General features: G+C 40.3%; 1 protein-coding gene across 10 annotated transcripts in view; it reads left to right on the top strand.

The window, feature by feature from the left end:
- Positions 1 to 25469, top strand: part of LOC105488234 (calcium voltage-gated channel auxiliary subunit beta 2) — a 405027-nt gene that overhangs the window by 183097 nt on the left and 196461 nt on the right. Inside the window, exon 1 of one of the 10 annotated variants that reach the window (XM_011752115.3) lies at positions 14594 to 14952. The exons of the other annotated variants lie outside the window; for them this stretch is intronic. Coding sequence (XP_011750417.2) covers positions 14902 to 14952 — 51 coding nt within the window. The 5' untranslated portion in view covers positions 14594 to 14901. Of the gene's footprint in view, positions 1 to 14593; positions 14953 to 25469 lie in introns of those variants that run through there. 10 annotated transcript variants of the gene reach the window in all.

Raw genomic sequence — 25469 nt, 5'->3', positions numbered from 1 at the left:
CACGAGCCACTGTGCCTAGTTGAAACCTAGTTTTTCTTCATGTTGATTCCTACTGTGTTAATTCTGTGCTAATCTGACTCTGTTGTCTTCCATTTTCAAGATAAATGATTAACAGAAATAGGGGGCTACTACAGTTATTCAGAGTTAGTGTACAGAGACAGAAAGGAAAAAAAAGCAGTTTAAAAAAGGAAAAAAATGGACTGAATGATTAGTAATAAATGAAACATGCGAATATTACCTTGTGTCAAAATTGGAAATCCAAAATGAATAATTAGAGATGTAAAGCATTCCTCCAGTGTAGTTCATGGCTTGAATTCAAAATCATGTTCCAAGGTAAATCTGCTCCATCATGGTTATCCAAAGGGCAGTTTGGTGTTGACTCAGTTCTGCTCTTTTTTGGTAACTTATTCAAGAAAAGCAAAGAGCAGAAAGTTCGTGGTGTTTTAATCCAGGGAGAATGAGTGGTGGAAGTAAACAGAGATCCTCCTTCATCAGACATCGTCAGAACTGCTACGCCCTCTGACTGCATTAGATGAAATACTGCAAATAAATTGGATCCCATTTGGTACTTAATAAGCACAGCTCACTTGGAAGAAGTTTTACTTTTAAGATGTCTTTACTTTGCTTTGGAATATGACAGTTTACCCCTCTGACCACAGGAACCTCTTCAAAATTGTATTTATGCTCCTTCATGGTAATTCAGGAAGTAGAAAGTAATGTTTTTGTTTTTGTTTTTTTTTGAGACAGGGTCTCACTGTGTTGCCCAGGTTGGAGTACAGTGGTGCAATCACGGCTCACTGCAGACTTGACCTTTTGGGCTCAAGCAATCCTCCCACTTCAGCCCTCTGAGTAGCTGGGACTATAGGCGTGTGCCACCATGCCCAGCAAATTTTTTGTATTTTTAATACAGACAAGGTTTTTTGCCATCTTGCTCAGGCTGGTCTTGAACTCCTGGACTCAAGTGATCTGCCCACCTTAACCTCCCAAAGTGCTGGGATTACAGGCATGAGCCACTGTGCCCAGTGAAAGTAATGATTTTTAAAAGCACTCCCATAGGTCACCCTTCCTTGAAGACTAATAAGTCAAATTTCCATGATATTAAAGAATGGCATCCTAGAACATTCCAATTGGTTCATTCTGTTTGAGTTAAAGATCTGAAATATGTTCGGATGTTATTCCAGAGCACCTGTGGATTTGAGGGTCCAAGTAAAGTGACCACAAAATAGCATACCTATTAATTATATAAAGAACATGTTTTTCATAAGTATATCCATTATATTTTCACAATAAAAATAACATGATTTTCTTTCTATTTATTTCTTCAGCCTCCAAAAATATCAGATATACCTAAATGCTTTCTTGTAGAAATATGCACATCTGGAAATCCTAAATTGCCCGGTCATGGTTTTTTTGTTTTTTTGTTTGTTTGTTTTGAGATGGAGTCTCCTTCTGCCACCTAGGCTGGAGGGCAGTGGCGCAATCTCGGCTCACTGCACCCTCCACCTCTTGGGTTCAAGTGAGTCTCTTGCGTCAGCCTCCTGAGTAGGTGGGATAACAGGCACATGCCACCATGCCCAGCTAATTTTTGTATTTTTAGTAGAGACGGAGTTTCTCCATGAGACCAAGCTGGTCTCAAACTCCTGACCTCAAACAATCCACCCACCTCGGCCTCCCAAAGTGCTGGGATTACAGGTGAGGCCTGAGCCTTTGCGCCCAGCCCCAGTCATGTTTTCAGTGACCACATTTACGCCCTGTATTCTGCTGAAGACAGAAGTTTAAGGCAGTATCCGACTAACCTCTTCTTACAGATGAGCAGGGTTTGGCACACTAGGGTCTCTGGAGCCAGGACTGAGGATGGCAGGGGAGGGGTGGGTGTGTCCTGGCAGGGCTGGTTCAAGACTTTAGGGCAAGGGGAACTTTTGTCAAATGCCCGAGGAAAGGCAGAGTGGAAGTTGAGGACAGATCAGTAGTGTCAAATTATTGAAGCAGATAGGATGTGAGAAGATGGGCTGCCTTAGAGGTAAGTGGCGAGCTTTTGCAGCCAGTTCTGGAAAGAGGACCTGAAAAGATCCAACCTCCATGTAGCGGTCTAAGAATCTTAGAAGTCATCGAATGCTGGGTTTCATGGTAGAAGTTCAAGAGCTGCAAGAATTCAAGGGTCAAGACTGAACAATGATGAAACATGCAGAGAAAAGAGGAGAATTTACATGTCCCTAAAGCAATAATTTGCTACCTTGGCCACACATTAGAATCATCTGTGGAACTTAAAAAAATCCACACGCTTAACCACGTTGCATCCCAGACCAATTAAGTTGGAATCTCATAGGGTGGACTTCAATAGTTGGTATAACTTAAAGCTCCCTGTGACTCCACTTTGCAGCAAGGCTGAGAAAGACTGGTTTAAAGTGAACAGGAGTGTTTACCTGGGTACTTTTGGCCTGGTTTATCCACTTATGTATCATATGCATTATATTCATAGTTAGAATAATTCACAGATTAACCACTATGATACTTAAGTATAAATATACTTAAATTGCACTTAGACTGTTTGTCTATACATGCACTTAAAGCATCCTGCTTGCTAGGGTTCAATTCCCATCATCAAAGACTGAAGCCTCTGTAAAGTTTTAGTCCCCCTAATTTAACAAACCAGTGTAGCAAGACATTCATCCTAAAGAGACTTGTACATTAAAGTCGATACAGATTTTTGACTCAATTCAGTGAATTACTATTTTATCAGGGGTTGGTTAAGCAAGCTTCAGGGCTCCCGAGCTATTTGTGTGAACCAAACAAACCCTAGGTCAGAGATTTGTAGAACTGTATATTATTTCACTGGATATGTAGAGAATAAGGAAACACAAAACCTCCACATCTCCCAAAGACTGTATTTATGTTGGGGGTATATCCAGTTTTTCATCTGATACTCAGAGAATAGTTTTGACTTTGCAGACCTCCCGATTGCTCTCAGGGCTCTCAGACTACACTTGGAGAACCCCTCATAAGAGGAATATGCATAGTGAAAGAAGTGAAGGCTGCAAGTTCACAGATGCATTATTTTCTCATTTTCATTTGTAGGGAAATAGATGCTGTGTCATTCACTTGCAAGGATTTTATTTTTATTCTTAATTGCCTCCCTAATCCTTTCTCCACTCAGCTGTGGTACTCAGTGCATTCAGATTAAATGTGTGTGTTCCTCTGGGCCAGGAAGGAATAGATACCATTGATGTGGGCCCTCAACTGTATTACAGAATAGGGTGATAAACACTCAGGAAAAAGATTCTCCCTGGTAAAGTGCTAAGCGATTGTTAATCAGCATTGTAAAACATGAATGAACATCTTGCTTGTACATTCCAAAGTTCCACAAATGAAAATTCTTATTCTCAAAGGAGCAAGAGATGAATCCTGCCTATAATGTTTTTATAATGTGGCTGTGAATATTTTTTCCGAGTTGGTAGTCCCAAATCACCTCTTACAATTAAAAAAAAAGGCAGAATAAGAAGAAAGATATAAGCTTAAGTAATGGGTCACTGTAGTCAAAATCAGGGAGTAGCCAATTATTTTTGCGATTTACGCTAAGTGTGCATTTAGAAAGTAGGATTAATCTCACTACTTCACCGCAGAAATTAATGAGATGAAATCACATTGTAAAAACCATTGCTTTGTACCTCATGATCTTATTTTTAACAATCTCGTATGTCCTGTTTTGTAGTACATTTATCCCAAATCCATTGTTTCCAACAAAATATTTTATGTTTATTTTATTATATTATATTGAATTTATAGATTTATGTTTTTTTGTTATTGTTTGTTTGTTTGTTTGAGACGGAGTCTCGCTCTGTCACCCAGGCTGGAGTACAGTGGTGTGATCTCGGCTCACTGCAACCTCCTCCGCCTCCTGGTTTCAAGCGATTCTCCTGCCTCAGCCTACCAAGGAGCTGGGATTACAGACTCGCGCCACCATGCCCAGCTAATTTTTATATTTTTAGTAGAGACGGGGGTTTTGCCACGTTGGCCAGGCTGGTCTTGAACTCCTGACCTCAAGTGATCCACCCGCCTTGGCCTCCCAAAGTGCTGGGATTACAGGCGTGAGCCACTGCACCCGGCCAGATTTATGTTTTAAAAATTCAGTTATTTATAAAGATAACACAAAGAAGTCCTAAAAATCACATTCATTATTTAATACTCAAAATATTTGACAGACTTCATATAGGTAATTACACATTAGATGCATATGCTTATATAATGTAGTGTGGATACAGTTATCAGGTCTATTCCTTCCAAAACTCACAACATCAACAAGCTTTAGTTTAAATAGAAGTTAGATGGCCAGGTGAAGTGGTTCATGACTGTAATTCCAGCACTTTGGGAGGCTAAGGTGGGAGCAACACTCGAGCCTAGGAGTTAGTTCAAGACCATCCTGAGCAATATAGCAAGACTCCGTCTCTACAAAACATGGAAAGATTAGCCAGGTGTAGTGGTGTGCTCCTGTGATCCCAGTTACTTGGGAGGCTGAGGTGGGAGGATCATTTGAGCCCAAGAGGTTGAAGCTACAGTGAGACATGATTGTGCCACTGCCTTGGGTGACAGAGCAAGACCCTGTCTGCAAAATGACTAAAGGTTAAAAATAAAATTAATTTTTTTTTTGACATGGAGTCTTGCTCTGTTGCCCAGGCTGGAGTGCAGTGGCACACTCTTGGCTCACTACAACCTCTGCCTCCTGGGTTCAAGCAATTCTCCTGCCTCAGCCTCCCGAGTAGTTGGGACTATAGGCTCCCACCACCACGCCTGGCTAATTTTTGTATGTTTAGTGGTGATGGGGTTTCACCATGTTGGCCAGGCTGGTGTTGAACTCCTGATCTCATGATCTGCCCGCCTCAGCCTCCCAAAGTGCTGGGATTACAGATGTGAGGCACCACACCCAGCCTTTTTTTTTTTTTTTTTTTTTTTTTTTTAAGACTGAGTCTTGCTCTGTCGCCAGGCTGGAGTGCAATGGGGTGATCTCGGCCTGCTGCAACCTCTGCCTCCTGGGTTCAGGTGATTCTTCTGCCTCAGCCTCCTAAGTAGCTGGGACTACAAGCATGTGCCACCATGTCTAGCTAATTTTTGTATTTTTAGTAGAGACGGGGTTTCACCATGTTGGTCAGGGTGGTCTCGATCTCTTGACCTCATGATCTACCCTCCTCGGCCTCCCAAAGTGTTGGAATTACAGGCATGAGCCACCACGCCCGGCCATACATTTTTTTTTGATTAGGTGATGCTGGGCACAATGGCACACACCCATTGTCCTAGATACTTGGGAGGCTAAGGCAGGAGGATTACTTGAGCCCAGGGGTTCGAGGCTGCAGTGAGCTATGTTTGCATCATTGCAGTCTAGCCTGGAGAACATAGCTAGATGCTGTCTCATTGAAAAAAAAAAAAAAAAAAACAGGGTCAAGGAGTGAAAATTACACCATTTCTTCTGACTTTTTTTAACTTAAATTAACTGCGAAGCCCTAGAGATTATAACTGTTACCTCTAACTGCTTGAGATTCTTGCATAAAGTCTTGTTCTTCCAACATGTTTAGTAGAATAACAGCTCTAGAACTGTTGGTTTGAAGACTGAGTCACTAGTCTCTCTCTAGGTGATGAGTTGAACATCCTCTCTTAACAGCAGAATACTCAGAGCCTCAGGCCTATCAAGTAACTTAGCCAGTTAGTTAGAGGCAACAGAGCCGGGCCTAGCTCAGATCTCCAAATCTAAATCTGGTGTACTCTTCACTGTACTGAATGAACTTCAAGTTCTCCCTGGATTGTGGGCCAAATCATATCACTCTAAAAGTACCAAGTGTGTGGCATGGTGGCAGCCATGCAGGAGTCGATTGGGGGTGGGGGGTGGGGAGCAGTGAGGGGGAAGCACTCTAAGCAGATGGAAGAGACAGGTAGAGGCCCCAACACAGGAATGCTCTTGGCTCAGTCTGAGGACAGCAGGACGCCAATATGGCTGCAGTGTGGGGAGGAAGGAGCAGAGAGAGGGGAGAGGAAGTCTGAGACGTGAGTGGAAGCCATATCTCCCCAGGTCCTGCAGGCCACAGTTATCTCAGCTGCGGCAAGAAATGAGCAGAGGACTTTAATTTTAAGCAGCAAGATGATGCAAGCGGTCCGTGCCTTACGAAAGACCTCTTTAGCTGCTCTATGGAGATTGGACAGCATCCAGAGATGAGCTGGGGATATTGCTAAAGGGAGTGGTGGTGAGAGGTGGCAAGGCAAGGGTTGGATTTGAGAAATACTTCGGAGTTAGCATGGACAGGACTTGGTAAATGTTTAGCTGGGAGGATGGGGGAGCATGGGGGTGCTGTTTGCTGTAGTATGAGGAATTAGTAGCTCTTTTGATCACAGAAAGATCAAGAAGTCTATTGGAAATCCGTGCAGAGTCATCAAATTGGCATTAAATGCAACAATCTGGAACTCAGAGACCTTAAATATTTAGGAAAACCTGACCTTGCAGAAACGAAGAGTATTCCAGGACTACAGAATAAGTATTCCGTCAGCATAGGTGAGATGTGAACATTTCAGGAGGAAAGCTCTTTGGACGGCAGGCCAGAGAAAGGCTGGGAGAAGAAGATTAGGAAACGGGACCAGAGGGGGTATCTAAAAAACACAGTGGGACAAAAACAGCACTTTGTGTAACCTCCCTAGTCCCCAGCACACCTTGTATTATTCCGTGGAAATTGTATTAAGGAGAAATATTGAAACATTATACATAATACATTGAATTAGTTAGAGTCATTTAACTACTATAGAACATAATCTGCAATTCATTTACAGTTAACTCTGAAACGATGTTTAATTCATTTTAATGGTATGAAAAAGGGACTTACCATGTTAAATGCAGGTTACAAGTACCAAAAAATTACAAGCTATGATTTTCAGTGTCAAATTCACCATACAACAGATCTATGGGGCTGGGGAGTAAAGGAGTCAAAGAAGGCACCGAAATACCCTCTCCTCCCATTATTTCTAGAATTGTTTGAAGTGGCAGCTTTCATGAAGATAAAATCACTATGCCTCTTCATTAATAACAGTAGGTTCTCATTTTCAAGTGTATCTCATTCAGCAGTAGGGATGGGGGGATGGGAAAAAGTCCTTTTCAGTTTTTGCTGTTAGTTGTAATATGCTTGAAACCAACATGCTGTCTCAAAAAGGCTCACTTATTTGAGTGGCTCTGATTTGAATAAAGAGTCTCATCTTATCTGAAGCTGCTGAATTGGAGGCAGGATTGATCATGGCTTCTTAGAGGGATAAAATCTGAGGAAGAGATCTCCACAGTACAACTACTTGCCTTAAATAGTACAGCTTTGGAACAAAAGCGCTTTGCTCTTCTCAGTCAATAGCAATAGCTCAGTTGGAAATTTTGTTAATGTTAAAAAAAAAAAAACTGTTAGCAACAACATAGATTGCTATGTTGAAAGAAAATTCTATTATGTCTGTGACTATTTCCGTCTTGTTTTTTTACTATGGCATGTGAAATTGTTTCCTACTTTTATTTTTTTGAGAAAAGGATGTGTTCGCTGTTGTTTACCAAAAACACATGTGAGCCTTAGTGTGTAAACACACTAGAGTTTTATTTTGCTATTATGATTCACTGTCTGGCTCACACATACCATAATTATCCATATTTGTACCCATAGCATGGCCTTATATAATCAAAGATGACACTGTTGAGGCATAAACTCTAAACTGGGGTGTGATCAAGGGAATTTTTTCACAATCCTGTATGGTTGGATAAATAGTCTGGACTTTGAAGTCTGGACTGACCACTTGAAGTATGTGACCTCCAAAATTCTGAATTTTTTTTGTCGTCTCCTGGCAACATAACATATTTATACTTTGGCCACCACCTCCCCTTCCAGAAAGGTCTGCTGCTGTTTTAAAGTTTAAAACAACAAATGAGAAAGTCGTCTCTATTGAAGGTTCGGAATTCCTGAAGCTCTCCTCTCTGCTTTCTGTTTATGTCGACAGATAACAGCAATGCTGGGTACAAATAAATCAACAGAAAGAACCCTTCTCTTTTCAGATTAGTGAGCATGCATCTTTAGTTATTAAAACAGCACTCCAGGAGTTTTCTAGTTCTAGTGTCATTTTCATTAAGCCCTTTTCACCGTTTAGCAAAGACAACTTGGGGGCAAGTGACGGGAGCAGGGGATGGAAGGAAATTGGAAACAAGCTAAGGACAAATGTTCCAAGGTGTGAATATAAGCTGGGACTGCAGAAACCTCAGGTCCTTCCATCTGAAATCTGACACCCAGCTACTCCAGTGGCCTCTGTGGGCTTCTCCCAGAATCACAGAATAACTGGGCACTTTACTGAGATCCCAGGAGCTGCTTTTGAGACCCACGGTGGTCTGGTTTTTCTCCTGCGTTTTGCCTCTCCAGTCTTCTGTCCTACCTTCAAGCAACCTCAACAAGATGGAGAAAGAATTTGAATTTCACCTTCTGGGATCTTAGGTTATACTTGAAAGCACTTCATATTGACAGCTTTGATGTGAAGGGCACTTTCAATTCTGGTTGGTTTCTCGTTCTCAGCACTCTGGACATATTGTGCCGGGTTGCTCTTTGTGATGAGAGGCTCTCCTGTGCGTTGTAGGATGCTGAGCAGGAACCCTGGCCTCTGCCCAGTAGATTCCAGTAAACTCCTCACCCGTCCCCATTGTGGCAAGCAACAACGGCTCTAGAAATTGCCCAATGTCCCCTGAGGGGTCAAAATCACCAGTCCAGAACCACTGAGTTACAGCAAAGGAAATTAACGTTTATTTGGCAATTCTGGTGTGCCAGATGTGTACTAGATGTTTTATGTAATTCTGGCAATTATCCTTTGAAGTCTTATCCTCTTTTTATGGATTAGGACCTGGGAGATGACAAGGAGAACTGCTGTTTTGTTTGTGCTTTCCTTTTACTGATTTTCTGGTACTCAACAATGAAAATATAACCAGAAAAAATATTTTATACCTAGGAAAAGAACCCTGAAAACATGCTATTTTAATATATTTATCCCATAATATGACTATGCATTTCAGACATTCATTACCTAAGTTACAGACATCTAATGTGAAAATTTGTCAGAAGTATGAAAAGTAAAAAAAAAAAAAAAAAAAAAATACTGTTGGACATGGACTTAACCACTTAAATTAAGGTTGCCTTTCTTTTTCTATTCTCTTAAACTGGCAAGTGACCAAATTGTTTTGGATTTCTTATTTGTTCTGGTATCAGCCATGACAAATTATCTCTCATCTAAACCATCATTTTCACAGGGTGTGATGGCTCACACCTATAATCCCAGCACTTTGGGAAGCCAAGGTGGGCAGACCATTTGAGGCCAGGAGTTCAAGACCAGCCTGGCCAACATGTTGAAACCCCATCTCTAGTAAAAACAAGCAAACAACAACACAAAAGTAATTAGCCAGGCATAGCAGCACACGCCTGTAATCCCAGCTACCTCAGGAGGCTGAGGCATGAGGATTGCTTGAACCCAGGAGGCAGAGGTTGCAGTGAGCCAAGATGGCTCTGCAGCCTGGGCAACAGAGCGATACTTCATCTCAAAAAAAAAAAAAAAAATTAAGTCCATCACTTCCTGTCTCACCTGAACCTCAATTATTCACTTTTCTGGGTTTCAATCTCAAGTCTATTTCTCATTGACACATACATTTTTTCCTCAGTTTTTCCTCATTAGTTTTTCTCTTTATGCTCTTCCCAAGGACCTCAACAAAATATCTCTCAGTCTCATTTGAGAGCAAGGAACACACACACACACACACACACACACACACACACACACACACACACACACAGAGTTATTTAGTAGTAGAGAATTTATAGAAGCTTGGAAAGGCTTTGAAAGTCCTATATGTTCCATTTAGAATTTACATCTTCATCCTTCTCTTCAAACCTCAGTTGCTTTTGGTTACCTGAAATCATTATTAGTTAACATTTTTCTGTTGTAAATATATTTTAATGGCATTATAAATTAAAGTGGGCTGGGTTTGGAAAGCTAATACTCAAATATGCCATTGTCAGAAGAGAAAGGAACTATGGTTTCAAGTTTAAAACTGGCATCCAAATATAATGTTTCCAAACTTTCAGAACATTTCTTTCAAACAAATATAGATTGAATACAGGCCAAAGAATTTTTTTTTTTAATTCATTAAAGGAGCCAGCATGGTTAAGCCAGTTTGAAAGATTATGGGAAAGGTTTAAGTATTTATAGTCATTGAAAGAAAGAACAGTGGGCTATGATTGTTCAATTAGATACAAGAACTGGTTAGTACTCCCCAGAACAATAAAATGACGACTTAGGATGGGCCAGACGTGGCGGCTGATGCTGTAATCCCAGCACTTTGGGAGGCCAAGGTGGGCAGATCACCTGAGGTCAGGAGTTTGAGACCAGTCTGGCCAATATGGCAAAACTTTATCTCTACTAAAAGTACAAAAATTAGACAGGTGTAATGGCAAGTGCCTGTAATTCCAGCTATTCGAGAGGCTGAGGCATGAGAATTGCTTGAACCCAGGAGGCGGAGGCTGTAATGAGCCAAGATCGTGCCACTGCACCCCAGCCTGGGTAACAGAGCGAGACTCCATCTCAAAAACAGAAAAAAAAAAAAAAAAAAAAAAAGATGACTTAGGGAATAATCTTTCCTACAAGACCGCAATCATTTGCATTTCTTCTAGACCAATTTATTTATATTGGACGAATTCATTTGCATGTCTGTCAGTTTTTGACAAGTTAAAGTCTATCCTCACAGAGATAAAAAATATCCTAACCCATAATAAATGCTGAGTTAAACAAAGGGTTCTAATTTCCCTAGAAAATTAGATAATCCTTGGTTGCGTGTTAGACACTGAAACTTTATTTGAGGTTGAAAAGTAATATCAATATCAACCCACTGTAGAAAGTTTGAAAAGTACTAAATTTTTTAAAAGGAAAGAAAAAACAAATACCCTCAAACCACTACTCAGTAACCCACAACCACTGTTAATATAATTCATATGCTTCCTTACAAGTTTCTTCTAAATATTTTTAACAGTGGAATATTTATTGTAAAAACAAATTGGTAGTCCACTTTTTTGTTTTGCTTTTCTTTTCTCTTCTTTCTTCTTCTTCTTTTTTTTTTTCTTTTTTCTTTTTTTAGACAAGTCTCACTCCCATTGCCCAGACTGGTGTGCAGTAGCATAATCTTGGCTCGCTGCCCCCTCGACTTCCTGGAGTCAAGCAATCCTCCCATCTCAGCCTCCTGAGTAGCTGGGACTACAGGCATGCACCACTATGCCTGAGGTCTTTCTTTATTGCCCAGGCTGGTCTTGAACTCTTGAGCTCATGTGATCTGTTCATCTCAACCTCCCAAAGTGCTGGCATTACAGGTGTGAGCCACCATGCCCAGCCTACTTTTTTCTTTTATTTACTCTTATCTATTGTAGCATTTGTTATATAACGGAAGTGTCTCATAAGCATTTTAATGGCCACAATGGTCTAGCACTTTTTGTATCAAAAATTTTTAACAGTTTTTCCTAATTTTAAACACTTATTATAAATTATTTTGGAATATAAAGAAGCATAGAAAATATTATAATGACCAGTGATGTAGGTATGACCTAGTTTTGAAAACATATTACTGATAAAACTGCCCCTTCTCCTCACTAACCCTTCCAAATATACTCCTCTCCAGACATAACCACTATCCTGGATTTGGTATTCATTATTTTCATGTTTATTTTTTACATGTTTTATCACCTACATAAAATATATAGTATTTCTGCATATTTTCAAATTTGCTGCAAATCATGTCGTAGGTTCTTTTTAAAAAATGTCTCTATATATTAAGGTGTACAACATGATGTTTTGATACTCATATACACAGTGAAATGAAACTGGATCATTATCTTGTACCATAAACAAAATCAACTCAAAGTGGATTAAAGACCTGAAACCATCAGATTCCTAGAAGAAAACATTATGGAAAAGCTGCTGAATACTGGCCTTGGTAATAATTGTTTTAAAACATCACACCAAAATCTCAGGCAACAAAAACAAAAATAAACAAGTGAGATTACACCAAACCAAAAAGCTTTCCCATAGCAGAGGAAATAGTCATCCAAATGAAAAGGCAGCCTGTGGGTTGGGAAAAAATATTTTCAAATTACATATCTGATAAGGAGCTAATACCCCAAATATATAAAGAACTCACAGAATGGAAAAAAGACATAACCTGATTTTAAAATATACAAAGGACCTAAATGGACATTTCTCCAAAGAAGACATAAAACTCTGGCCAACAAATATATGTAAAAGTGTCAACGTCACTAATCATCAGGGAAATGCAAGTCAAAATCACAATGAAATACTAGTTTACTCTTGTTAGGATGGCTGCGATCCAAAGGACAAGAGAAAACAAGTGTTGGTGAGGGCGTGGAGAAAAGGGAACCCTTGTACACACAGGTTCTTAAGGTACCTTACAGTTCCCAAACTTGCTGTTTCTATCAACATTGTGTTTGTAGGGATTTACTCAAGTAGGTAACTTCCGGACCATTCACTTTCACTACTGAATAGTATCCAAAATTTTATCCACTTTTCTGTTGATATGCATCTAGGTTTTTTCTTCCTCTCTTCCTCTCTTTCTTCCTCTCTCTCCTTCCTTCTTTCCTTCCTTCCTTCCTTCCTTCCTTCCTTCCTTCCTTCCTTCCTTCCATCCTTCCTTCCTTCCTTCCTTCTTTCTTTTTTTTTTGAAACAGGGTCTCACTCCACCCAGACTGGAGTGCAGTGGTATGATCATAGCTCATTGCAGCCTCTCCCTCCCAGGTTCAAATGATCCTCCCAACTCAGCCTCCCGAGTAGCTGGGACCACAGGCACATGCCACCATGCCTAGCTAACTTTAGAATTTTTTTGCAGAGATGGTGTCTTCCTTTGTTGTCCAGGCTGGTTTCAAACTCCTGGGCTCAAATGATCCTCCCACCTCGGCTTCCCAAAGTGCTGGAATTATCGGCGTGAGCCACCACGCCCAGCCTGTTTCCTGTTTTTTACTACAGCCCCTCAGTGTAGCTAAGGACATTTCGTTCATGTACCTCCCTATGTACTCATGTGAGGGTATCCCTGGGTCTAAGTACTTGGGCATCAACAGTTTCATTATATCCTGCTAAATATCTAATGTGACTGTTCCAGTTTATACTCCCACCAGCAGGCTGGGCACAGTGGCTCATGCCTGTAATCCCAGCACTTTGGGAGGCCAAGGCGGGCAGATCACTTGAGGTCAGGAGTTCGAGACAGTCTGGCCAACATGCTGAACCCCCATATCTACTAAAAAGACAAAAATTAGCCAGGCTTGGTGGCACTCACCTGTAATCCCAGCTACTCAAGAGGCTGAGGCAGGAGAATCGCTTGAACCCGAGAGGCAGAGGTTGCAATGAGCCGAGATCGTGCCACTGCACTCCAGCCTGGGCAACAGAGCAAGACTCCGTCTCTAAATAAATAAATAAGGTATACTCCCACCAACAGAATGTGAAAGTCTAGTTGCTCTGCATCACAGGCTTATGAACCTTTTCTGTAAAGGGCCACGTAGGAAATATTTAAGGCTTTGTGAGTTACATGGTCACTGTTGCAATGACTGCTCTTGTAGCACAAAAACAGCCATGGAGCATACATAAACCAACAAGCCCATATGTTCCAATAAACCTTTATTTAAGAACATTGATTTGAATTTCATGTAATTGTCATGTGCCACAAAATACCATTCTGTTTTTTTTTTTTTCCCCTAGTAATTAAAAAATGTAAAACACATTCTTAGCTTGCAGGTTATACAAAACAGGTGGCTGGCTGAGTTTGACTGTGGGCCATAGCTTGCCATCCCCTTCTTGACATTTTCACCAAGATCTGAGATTTTCAGGTTTGTAAAAAATATTTCCACCATGATGGATGCAAAATGGTAAACTGTGATTTCAGTTTGTATTTCCTGATTAGAAAGGAAGTCCCGTTTATTGACCACTAGAATTTTATCTCCTATGATTTATCTATTCATGTCTTGTTTTCCATTTTCTTTTAGTTGTGAGTCTTTTGATTTATAGGAGTTCTGTTTCCTGGATAGTAATACCCGTGTGTGTGTGTGTGTGTGTGTGTGTGTGTGTGTGTGTGTGTGTGTGTTGCAAGCATGCTCTCAGAATATTGTGTTTATTATTTCAACTTTTAATGCTGTCTTTTAATATAAATAAGCTTTTAATTTAAAAAAGTAAATATCTCCAAGTGATACTCATTTGACTGTGAAAAAAAATTAGATTTTCCATACACACTGAGAACTTGAAAGGCGATTAAAAAAAGAAAGATCACTTTCTTGTGTGCAAAAGAGAAAATATTTCTTCAGTGAGTGGGAGTAGAAAAATAGTTTTACTATTATTCCAGACTTTTTCAGGGCAGTAGTTTCTTTGAATGCCAACAGCTTATCCAGTTATGCAACCTATTGTTCTGTTCTAAAGAAAGGATTCTCAAGCAGGGCTGGAGTCCTGGCTGCCCCGAGGGACCTGTCGCATCTGATACTAATGAAGTGTTACTCTACTTTGACAAGTTTGCAGGCGTCCGTCCGTCTTCCAAGCCAGCTGACGTAATTCAGAAGAGTATAAGACCCTCCCACTTGCGTTTGTTCATTGACTTTGATGAGCTCCTCTGCTCTGCCTAAGTGGTTCTGGAACAGAAAGCTGTTGTGATCCAACGAACTTTAGAAAGTCACACTAACTAATACTACACACCCCAAGCCAGCAAGAAGAAGGAAAGCAGTTGCTATGCTGTTCAGCAAAGCAAGACTTGGCTGCCTTTAGCTAGTCCTGAATTTTTGCTCCTGTGAAGAAAATTCCTGCTGGAGTGCTGGGTGCACTTGGAATTGGTCTAGCATGCTTGACAGACGCCTTATAGCTCCTCAAACTAAATACATTATTCCTGGGGTAAGCATACGGGAGAGAAGCCGGCCAGATGCACGGTGTGGTTTAAAGAAAACAGGAATGCATAGAACTGTTGCTGAGCTTGAGCTAAAATCATATTAGTTACTTAACTTTTTAGACTTTCTTATCTTGCCAGAAATGTTGCCATTCACAGTGTTATTACTTTAATGCTGTGGTGATTTAAGCAAGTGAAACTGGAACTCTGGTTTTAAACTGTACCTTACTGAGCTTCATTTAGTAGCTTGGAGAGAGAGTCCAGGTGCAGACAAATTTAGTGGAAAATGGAAATGCTTTTTCCAGCTATAGACCAGCACTTGTCTTGAGTATCATTCTGACAGCCTAGCCACTGAACTGTTTGTGTGTCTGAGACTTTTCTGTGTAAATCACGATGGTCTGACTTGCTGTGTTGCTGCAAATTAAGATTTTTTTATTCTTCGTCACTTTAGAAATTTTGAATTTAATAAAATACAAACACGAGAGTCTAAAGTTTAAAATACTTAAACATAAAGCTTTGCCACACGAGGACTGACTGACTGGGTCTTCGGATTTGGTTTAGAACTTTTAAAGAAAAGACCATATTATTATTTATTGGTGCCTTTTTAGGAAAGGATGAAAACACGCACAGAAGAATCCTGAACCTAAAACTAAACCAGAGCCTGTAAAAATAAAAATCATGAAGTTAGAAATATTTGTGCTAATAGGACATGAAAATACCATTTTAATTTGTCTAAACATTATTTTAAGTACTTCTTTTGTTTCTAATTGTTCCAAACTATACTAAATTTAGTATAATAGAGAAAAAAAAATACTTGCTAGGAAATACCTTTGTGGTCATTTCTTCTGTGTTGTATTGTATAAAACTGGAAACTGAGATACTTTGCTTAATCTATGTGATTTTGATGATTCTTTTATTAGATTTCACTTTAAGTTTTATGAAGATACAGAATTTGACTTCCTGGGTTGGCCCTCATTAAGTATTATATGCAACAATTCTATTTATTTAGGTTCTGACATGGCTGGCAATGTATATACTAATTATCAACGATTTCTGGGCATTAGATACGTCCCACCCACTTATCAAATGCTATTCACATCCAATTTATAAATTATTCAATACCTGTTTGAGTACATCTGGAATTACTTCCTGTAAACTTGCTTGCTTTTTAAGAATATTAACAAACATGAAATAACTGCTATATCTTTCCTGCAGAGGAATTCTATGAATTACAAAAACATGTATAACCTAAAATGCAAATGGCCAAATACATTCCATTGGCCATTTTGAATATTTTCAGCAACAAAACTGATCACAATTATGTCACAGTTATTTAATGAGAATGGCAATGCGTATGATTTTAAATAGTCACAAGGCCAGGTATGGTGGCTCACACCTGTAATCCCAAAAGTTTGGGAGGCCGAGATGGGAGGATGGCTTGAGGCCAGAAGCTAGAGACCAGCCTGGGCAGCATAGCAAGAGCCGTGTCTACAAAAATAATAATAATCACATGAATAATTTATCCTACAATTAATTTTAGACCTGTCTTTAAGTATTATGGGGAATCTGCACAGGGATGTTTATTCTTTTAAATTACTTCTTCCCTAAAAATAGACTTTTTGTTTCCTATGGCCTGGCCACTTCTCATTTTAACTAATAACTATGCTTGAATAGGGCTTATAAATACATGGATTTTTGGATTTTTGAATGGTTAAAGTTTAAAATAACTCTTTATAAAGTTTTTATTCTGTAACCATTCAACACTTTAAATTCAGTCTTTCTCAAAGTTCTCCAATAATGACAGAAATGCTTCTTTCAAGTTTGGACAAGAATATAAATGGAGAGAATTTTTAAAATTATACATATGTATATTTATATATGTATATTTATGTGTGCCTGTGCATTGTGGGATAGGTTTTTAGAATGCTGAATAAACTGTGTGGTCTTTATTTTTGTTCTAATCCCAAGTATGATTTCAGTTTTTATATCAGTTTCAGTTTATTTCAGTACCTTCTAATGCCATTCCAAACCCCAAATGCAGAAAACACATTTAGAAATTACCCATTTAATTCTCATTGTGCATTAAAATGAAATCAATAAACCAATGCAATTTGGTGTAATTACTTTCTACTGCCAAAGGCGAATATATATAGATCAATCTTACTAGCTTTAAGTGCGCAATTTATTTATGAATCCTGGTATTGTTGCATTGTAAATTTCTTGAACATAGTATCTTTAATAACTGCAATTGAGTGCCATTATTCTTAGACCCAGATGGTCACTTCTTCTCTATTCTTTCTTCCCTTCCTCCAGATAACAATGATCTCTCTGATTTGGGCAGGTTATTATTATTATTATTATTACCCATCATTTTTGTTTTTTCTGACTGTGGGTAAGAGCCAAGTATTTGGATCTAGTCAGACTTGACATTGAATACTAAACCATCTCCTAAATAATGGTGTGATCTGGCAGATTTTGTCTTCTCTGAGCCTCAGTTTCATCATCTGTAAAATTAGGAATAATAATAGCTGTGTTTCAATATATTTGTGAGAATGTTTTTAAAGATCAGAGTACATACATAGAATATAAGTAGATAGATGGCTTAACATAGTTCCTAGAGTTATTAAGGGAAGGTGTATGCCTTCCTGTATTTTCTGCAGTGGCTAGGAATGAAAGAACTTAGCTCTGAAATCCCAAACTATGATATTTCCGATAGGCAGCAAAGGAAAGCGATTTTTTATTTGCATATTGGAGGACAGGGAGGGATTAAATGTCACCCTTGTGAAGTGTGACTCTTAATTGGAGACCTGTGGGTCAGCTCTCAGAGGGCTGGGAGGAGAAAGCAAATATAGATCCTCTAAAACTGTGTGCAAATATTTCAGTCTCTGCATATGTGAACATTTTCTAGCTTCTGTCGGTTCTCAAAGTGGTCCTCAACTCCTAAGTGGTAATAAATAAATAAATAAATAAATCCTGAATGGACGTAAGCCTGAGAGAACAAGTAAGATGATGGTGATTAAGTATTCTAAGAAGGCTAGTAATTTTGAGTTGATTATTTTTTCTTCCTCTTTACTTTTATATTGCTCAAGCATTTATCAAAAAAAAAAAAAAAAGAGAGAGAGAGAAAGTTAGCATGTGACAAATAATGATCTAAGGCTTCAGGCTTCTACATCACTCTTCAGATAATTTGTATTTAAATGTAAGTATAATGTTCATAAGGCCTGGTGGCTAATGTATGTACATGGAGATGCTGGCTTCAGCATCAAGAGGTGCCATCCTGTTTGATTGTACGTTGCCCCATAAAACGATCAGTTTGTGCAAACAGTCATTTTGTGCAGTCGCAATCGAGATTTCCAGTTATTTTCATTATTGAAATTGACAAAACTTTTTTTTTTTTTTTTTAATGGAGCCTCACTCTGTTGCCCAGGTTGAAGTGCAGTGGCGTGATCTCAGCTCACTGCAGCCTCCACCACCTGGATTCAAGTATTTCTCCTGCCTCAGCCTCCCAAGTAGCTGGGATTACAGGTGTGCGGCACCACCGCCAGCTAATTTTTTTGGATTTTTAGTAGAGACGGGGTTTCACCATGTTGGTCAGGCTGGTCTTGAACTCCTGACCTCAGGTGACCCACCCGCCTCGGCCTCCCAAAGTGCTGGGATTACAGGCGTGAAAGAGAGCTTTATCCTTCAAAGTAATTAAAGTTTTTTACTACTAAAAATAGAAGAAATAGGCCAGGTGCAGTGGCTCATGCCTGTAACAACGACAACCTGGGCAAAAACTCCATCTCAAAATAAAATAAAACAGAAAAGAATGTGGGTGTAGGAATACCCCACAGTCTCACCATGCTGTGGTCAGATATTGTTATGCTGGCATATTGGACTACAGTTCTTTTCTACAAGCATACATAGTTTTATAGTTTGTATAGTATGTATTCTACAAGCATACATACAGTTTTATAGTTGCAACTGTAGTGTTCAGACAACTGTGGGTTCTGCCTTTTTTCCTTCAACCTTATTTTGAGATCACTGTTTAATCAGCATAATATAACATTGTGCAGATCTGCCATTGATTGTCCAATAAAATGGCCATTTATTGTTGGACTTTTGAATTGATTTTATAATTTTGTTTTTATAGATAAGTCTATAATAACAAATTTGAACATATGGTTTTCAGCTCCATTAAATAACTTATTTGAGATAAATCATCAGATATGGAATTATTTGTACAGTGAGTGGGTTTGAATGTTCTTATAAGTCTCTGGCTATGCCTTTGATAATTCTACCAGTGGACAATGCCAACATTATTCATATACTAATTTTATCACAATGTATGCAGCATTAGGTATTAATGATTGCTTCTCATGTAAATACTTATACAGCATTGTTTTAATTTCTGTTTAGTGGATTATTACTGAAGGTGAATATTTACATATTCTTTGTATTTCTATGCAAATTGTTTCATTAGGCTTCCTGTATTTAGATTAAAAGGTTACTTTTATTTGTTAGATTTTTTTTTTTTTTTTTTTTTTTGAGGCGGAGTCTCGCTCTGTCGCCCAGGCTGGAGTGCAGTGGCGCGATCTCGGCTCACTGCAAGCTCCGCCTCCTGGGTTCCCACCATTCTCCTGCCTCAGCCTCCCGAGTAGCTGGGACTACAGGCGCCGCCACCACGCCCGGCTAATTTTTTTGTATTTTTAGTGGAGACGGGGTTTCATTGTGTTAGCCAGGATGGTCTCGATCTCCTGACCTCGTGATCCGCCCCTCTCGGCCTCCCAAAGTGCTGGGATTACAGGCTTGAGCCACCGCGCCCGGCCTTATTTGTTAGATATTAACAGGCTTTCCGTCTCTCGCCTTGGAACTCCCCTCCCTCTGTCTCTGTATGGGGGGAGCTTCTTCCTTCTTCCTTCCCTATTAAACATGCTCTGCTCCCTAAAACAAACAAAAAATGAGTAGCTCCTTACAGAATTAACTGTGGAATAGTTTTTCCCCTATCCAATACTATGCTATCAAAATACTGTCTTTCATATAAATTTATCTTACATTTATATTGTAATACCCTACTGATATCTCTAGAGGCTAGCATGAGGAAATAGAGTATTCGTGTAATTAGAAATCAACAGATAGACTAGTCACAAGTTTAAACCTCAGTTTCGGAATATGGAGCAAAAACCTTTTGACTTTATTCAGACATCTCACTTATTTTTGACAGAGAGCTAATAACCATTGCGTAGAATAAGGAAAAGGGCACATCTGACCGAAGCACGCTTCATATGAAAAGTGAATTCTGTCTCACCTTTCTGTTCATAGATTTTACATTGTCAGGGACAGCACAAGCCAACATACCATCACGTTTCTGTTGATTCAGGGCTGGCAGGGCCTGGCAGGGACACTGTGCCTTTGTAGCTTCCTGCAGGGCTCCCCCTCCAGTGGTCATTCAGAGATCTTCCACTCTCCTCTTAAGAGTTGGAGAACTGGAACTTTCTTTTATTTTTTTGAGATGGAGTCTTACTCTGTCACCCAGGCTGGAATGCAGTGGCATGATCTTGGCTCACTGCAACCTCCGCCTCCCGGGTTGGAGCAATTCTCCTGCCTCAGCCTCCTGAGTAGCTGGGACTACTGGTGCGTGCCACCACGCCTGGCTAATTTTTGTATTTTTAGTAGAGATGGGGTTTCACCATGTTGGCCAGGCTGGTCTCAAACTCCTGATCTCAAGTTCCGCCTGCCTCAGCTTCCCAAAGTGCTGGGATTATAGGTGTAAGCCACTGAGACCAGCCAGAACTGCAACTTTGTACATGGTTTTTTGCTAAGGGATCTGCTAGCAGTTTGATCTTAATGTAATATCGTGTCATTTGTTAACTGACAAATAGTTGTCACTTTTCCTTAAACCTTTGTTCAGTTACCTAGCTTTGTTAATGTTAGTGGCTTTTTTGGGGGAGTCGGCGGGGGAGCTGGGGGAGGGACAGGGTCTCACTCTGTTGCCCAGGCTGGAGTGCAGTGATATGATCTCAGCACACTGCAACCTCCGTCTCCCAGGCTCAAACCATCATCCCACCTCAGCCTCCCAAGTAGCTGGGACTACAGGCGTGTTCCACCACGCCCGGCTAATTTTTGTATTCTTTGTAGAGACAAGGTTTCAGTTTGTTACCCAGGCTGGTCTCAAACTCCTGAGCTCAAGTGATCCACCTGCCTTGGTCTTCCAAAGTGCTGGGATTACAGGCATGAGTCACTGCACCTGGCTTGTTAGTGGCTTTTTGGACATCAGAGAAGAGAAAAACCTGACCCATGAAATCACATCTAAGATCTTTAACTGTGCTACCAACGCACAAAACAGACCTGCCGCCATCAGTCAGAAAGGGCCATACTCATTGATAAAAGCGCCCTCTCCACAAAGTCAGTTTCATACCATTCTGTGCCTCCTAATCTTCTTAATAGAAGAAACAGGCTTTGATTTGAAAACATGATAGAATGGACATATCTGACTGCACTGAAAGGACAAGAACAAGATTTTATTCTTTTTTTTTTTTTTTTTTTTTTTTGAGATGGAGTTTCACTCTGTCGCCCAGGCTGGCAGGTTGGAGTGCCGTGATGAGATCTTGGCTCATGCAACCTCTGTGCCTGGGTGCAAGCAATTCTCCTGCCTCAGTCTCCTGAGTAGCTGGGACTACAGGCACATGCCGCCACACCTGGCTAGTTTTTTTTTTTTTTTTTTTTTTTTTAGTAGAGACTGTGTTGCCCAGGCTGGTCGCGAACTCCTGAGCTCAGGCAATCCACCCGCCTCGGCCTCCCAAAGTGCTGGGATTATAGGCTTGAGCCACTTCACCCAGCCAAGATTTTATTCTTAATTCTAGCACTGGCTCCTTAGTTTTTGAGCAAGTTGATTAACATCGCTAGGCTTTTTTTTTTTTTTTCCTCCTATACAATGAAGGCAATTAATTCTTATCTCTCCACTGCTCTGGGAGGCTGTAAAAGCCTGTAACAGTAATGCAGTATCCTTAAAGCATCTGAGAATAGCTGTTTCTAGTTTTGTCTTTACTTTGAAGCCCGAGTAATTACTTAAGGAATGTACCTTCAATCTTGAGACCACGTTTCTAACAACACAGGTATTTCTGCAAGGCGAAACCTGATGAGCCTGAGCTCCTTTCTGTTGGATCCGGGTTGATGGCTATTTTTGTGACTTCACTTAATCAGATTTAATGGTCAATGTAAACACTTGAAAGGAATTTTTCAAGGCTAAATTCCACATCAGAAGGTTTTGAACATCATGCACAGCTCAGCTTCCAAGTCTTTCACAGTGGACTGTGAATAATTAATGCTGATTTGATATCTGGGCATTCTTTAAAAAAACGCGTATATCCACCCAAATATAACAATATAGAAAAAAGGAGAGCCTCATGATATTGCCCAAAATGTTAATGGCTCACATGTGATACGTGTTGAGTACTATCTAGGTGAAGTTAAATGTAGCCTCTGTTGAGGAAATTGCCACTTACTTGGATAACATAGCAAGATAAAAACACGTTTGCAACCATGTACATTTTGAGGAATCATAAATTTCTGTATTATAGACATAAATATTTAAAGAACTCTCAGGGTAAAAGATCAGTTGAAAATTTGGAAATTGTGGAATTCAGTTCAATTTAGTATACTTATTGAATGACAACAATTAGAGAATAATTTTGTCAACTGTCTCTATAAAATGATTTAATTAAGATATATATGTTTGGCACTGTAGCTAGAATACAGAGGCCCAAGGTGGTTAGATGGGCTAAATTTGAACTCAGAAAAAAGATGAATGGATGGATGGATGGATGGATAGATAGATAGATAGATCGTTTGTTTGAGACAGAGTCTTGCTCTGTCACCCAGGCTGGAGTGCAGTGGCTGATCTCGGCTCCCTGCAACCTCCACCTCCTGATTCTCCTGCCTCAGCCTCCCGAGTAGCTGGAACTACAGGTGTGCACCACCATGCCCAGTTATTTTTGTGTTTTTAGTAGAGATGGTGTTTCGCCAGGTTGGCCAGGCTGGTCTGGAATTCCTGACCTCAGGTGTTCCACCCGCCTTGGCCTCCCAAAGTGCTGAGATTACAGGCGTGAGCCACCGAGCCCAGATAAAAAGTTTATATTTTAAAGAGACCTCAGAACTAGGCCAGGCAAGATGGCTGATGCCTCTAATCCTAGCACTTTGGGAGGCCAAGGCGAGAAGATTGTTTGAGCTCAAGAGTTTGAGACCAGCCTGGGCAACGTATGAGACCCTGTCTCTATAAATATTTTTTAAAAATTAGCCACATGTGGTGGTGTGTGCCCGTGATCCCAGCTCTTTGGGAGACTGAGGTGAGAGATCACTTGAGCCCCGGACGTTGAGGCTACAGTGAGCTGTGGTCGTGCTTCTGCACTTCAACCCGAGTGACAGAATGAGACCCAGCAGACAGAACAAACAGACCTCAGCCTTTCTTCACTTCTTTGTATTTTATATGAAGGGTGGACATTCACAGGACATTGCAGGAGGTGTATAAGATTCAGAGTTCCCCATACAGCCTCCACTTGACCGCTTCTGTATGACTTTTGAAGGATGTGATGCTGTGGCTGGAACAACTAATTGGTGAAAATGTTGTTGAAACTCGTTTGTTTAAAGAGACCTAAAAATAACCGTTTTCCCGGAGCTCCAGCATACTACAGTGACCAAAGTTAATGGTCACACACAGCATGTGTGAAGAATGATGGGTCCAATTGTTGATGCGGTATCTGCTTTTAGGCTAAGAAAATGTATATTGATTTAATTTCCACAACTGAGTTTGCCTGACTTCTCTGGGACCACTTGCCATTCCAGCAGCATAAACCTGGCATTCAAAATGCTATTAAAATTGACGACAATCTGCTAGGTGAGACGAGCCAGACACAAGGGGACAAATACGGAATGACCCCACTTATATGAGGGACCTAGAATAGACTAACGGAGACAGAGTCTAGAATGGTGGTTGCCAGGAGTTGGGAGAAGAGGAGAGTGGGGAGTTAGTGTCTAATGGGGGATAGACTTTCAGCTGGGGATGATTTAAAAAATAAAAAATAAAAGGTCCTGGAGATAGAAGATGGTGATGGCTACCCAATAATGTGAATGTATTCAATGCCGTTGAACTGTATGCTTAAAATTGGCTCAAATGGTAAATTGTATGGTATGCATATTTTGTCACAATGCTTAAAATGCAATTTAATAAAAACCCACCTGTATTGCGCATGTATGTTGCATGAGGCCAAATGCTTTATATCTATTATTATTTTTTAATTCCATAACAACTGGGCACGATGGCTCATGCCTGTAATCCTAGCATTTTGGGAGGCCAAGGTGGGTGGATCACAGAGGTCAGGAGTTTGAGACAGTCTGGCCAACGTGGTGAAACCCTGTCTCTACTAAAAATACAAAAAATTAGCCAGGCGTGGTGGCAGGTACCTGTTAATCCCAGCTACTCAGGAGGGTGAGGCAGGAGAATCGCTTGAACCCGGGAGTTGGAGGTTGCAGTGAGTCGAGATCGCACCATTGCACTCCAGCCTGGGCAACAAGAGCGAAGCTCAGTCTAAAAAAAATTTTTTTAAATAATAAAATAATAATAATAATTCTCATAACAACCCAGTGAAATAGACACATGATCATCTCTAGTTGGCAGAGGAAGAATCACAGCACGGTCAAGTTTGTCACTAGCATGGGGAACCACAGGTGTCAGTGGCAAAAGCAGGAATTGGAAGCAAAAGGGCAGCGTCTTCCGTGCACGTAGCACACGCAGCACTGCCTGTGCTTCCTTGTTGTTTTTGTTTGTTTCGCCTCTGGTGACTGCTCTTTCTTATGGCCCCAGCTGCTAGAGCAGCCGGCGTTCCTTTAGGAGTAGGGCTTTAGGTTCCCTGAATCTTCACCCAGGGGCATGTCCTTCACCTTGAGCCCTGCGGGTCCTGTAGCAGGAGGTGAGATTGCCCGTCAGCCCTCCAGGAGTCCACCAGGCCTGGCAGGCCTTACGCAGCAGAACAAAAGGCCAGCCGTTTATTTCCTAGGCAGGGTTAATGAAAATCACCCCATGGGTCTGATACCAAGATCATCTTAAAATTAACTTGTGTTTTAAAAACCACTTTTTGTTTGGTCGTTTGGTGGTGGTGGTGGTTTTTGAGACAGGGTCTCGCTCTGTCATCCATGCTGGAGTGCAGTGGAGTACAGTCATAGTTCACTGTAGCCTGGTACTCCTGAGCTCAAGCCATCCTCCCATCACAGTTAAAACCTGTGTTTAATCTTCTCTAAACAAGTAACTTTTGTTAACAGAGTTTTCAGTCTTCTAGGAGGATCAATTCGAATTTTTTTTTAATGAGCTGCTTTTTTCTTATTAGATGCCAGCTAGTTTTTCAGAAAAGCAATAGCATACAGTCATTCCCACAAGGGAATGTATATAAAAACAAAGTAAATATGTTTCTAAAGACCACCCTTTCTTTTCTTTTCTTTTCTTTTTTTTTTTTTGCTAAAATGTGTGTTTATAACCAGATTTCTCATCAGGCTT

Source organism: Macaca nemestrina, chromosome 9 (genome assembly GCF_043159975.1).
Source record: "Macaca nemestrina isolate mMacNem1 chromosome 9, mMacNem.hap1, whole genome shotgun sequence".
In the NCBI taxonomy this organism is placed as follows: Eukaryota; Metazoa; Chordata; class Mammalia; order Primates; family Cercopithecidae; genus Macaca; species Macaca nemestrina.
Note: the sequence above shows the minus strand (reverse complement) of the source record. Positions and strands in the feature narration are given on the sequence as shown.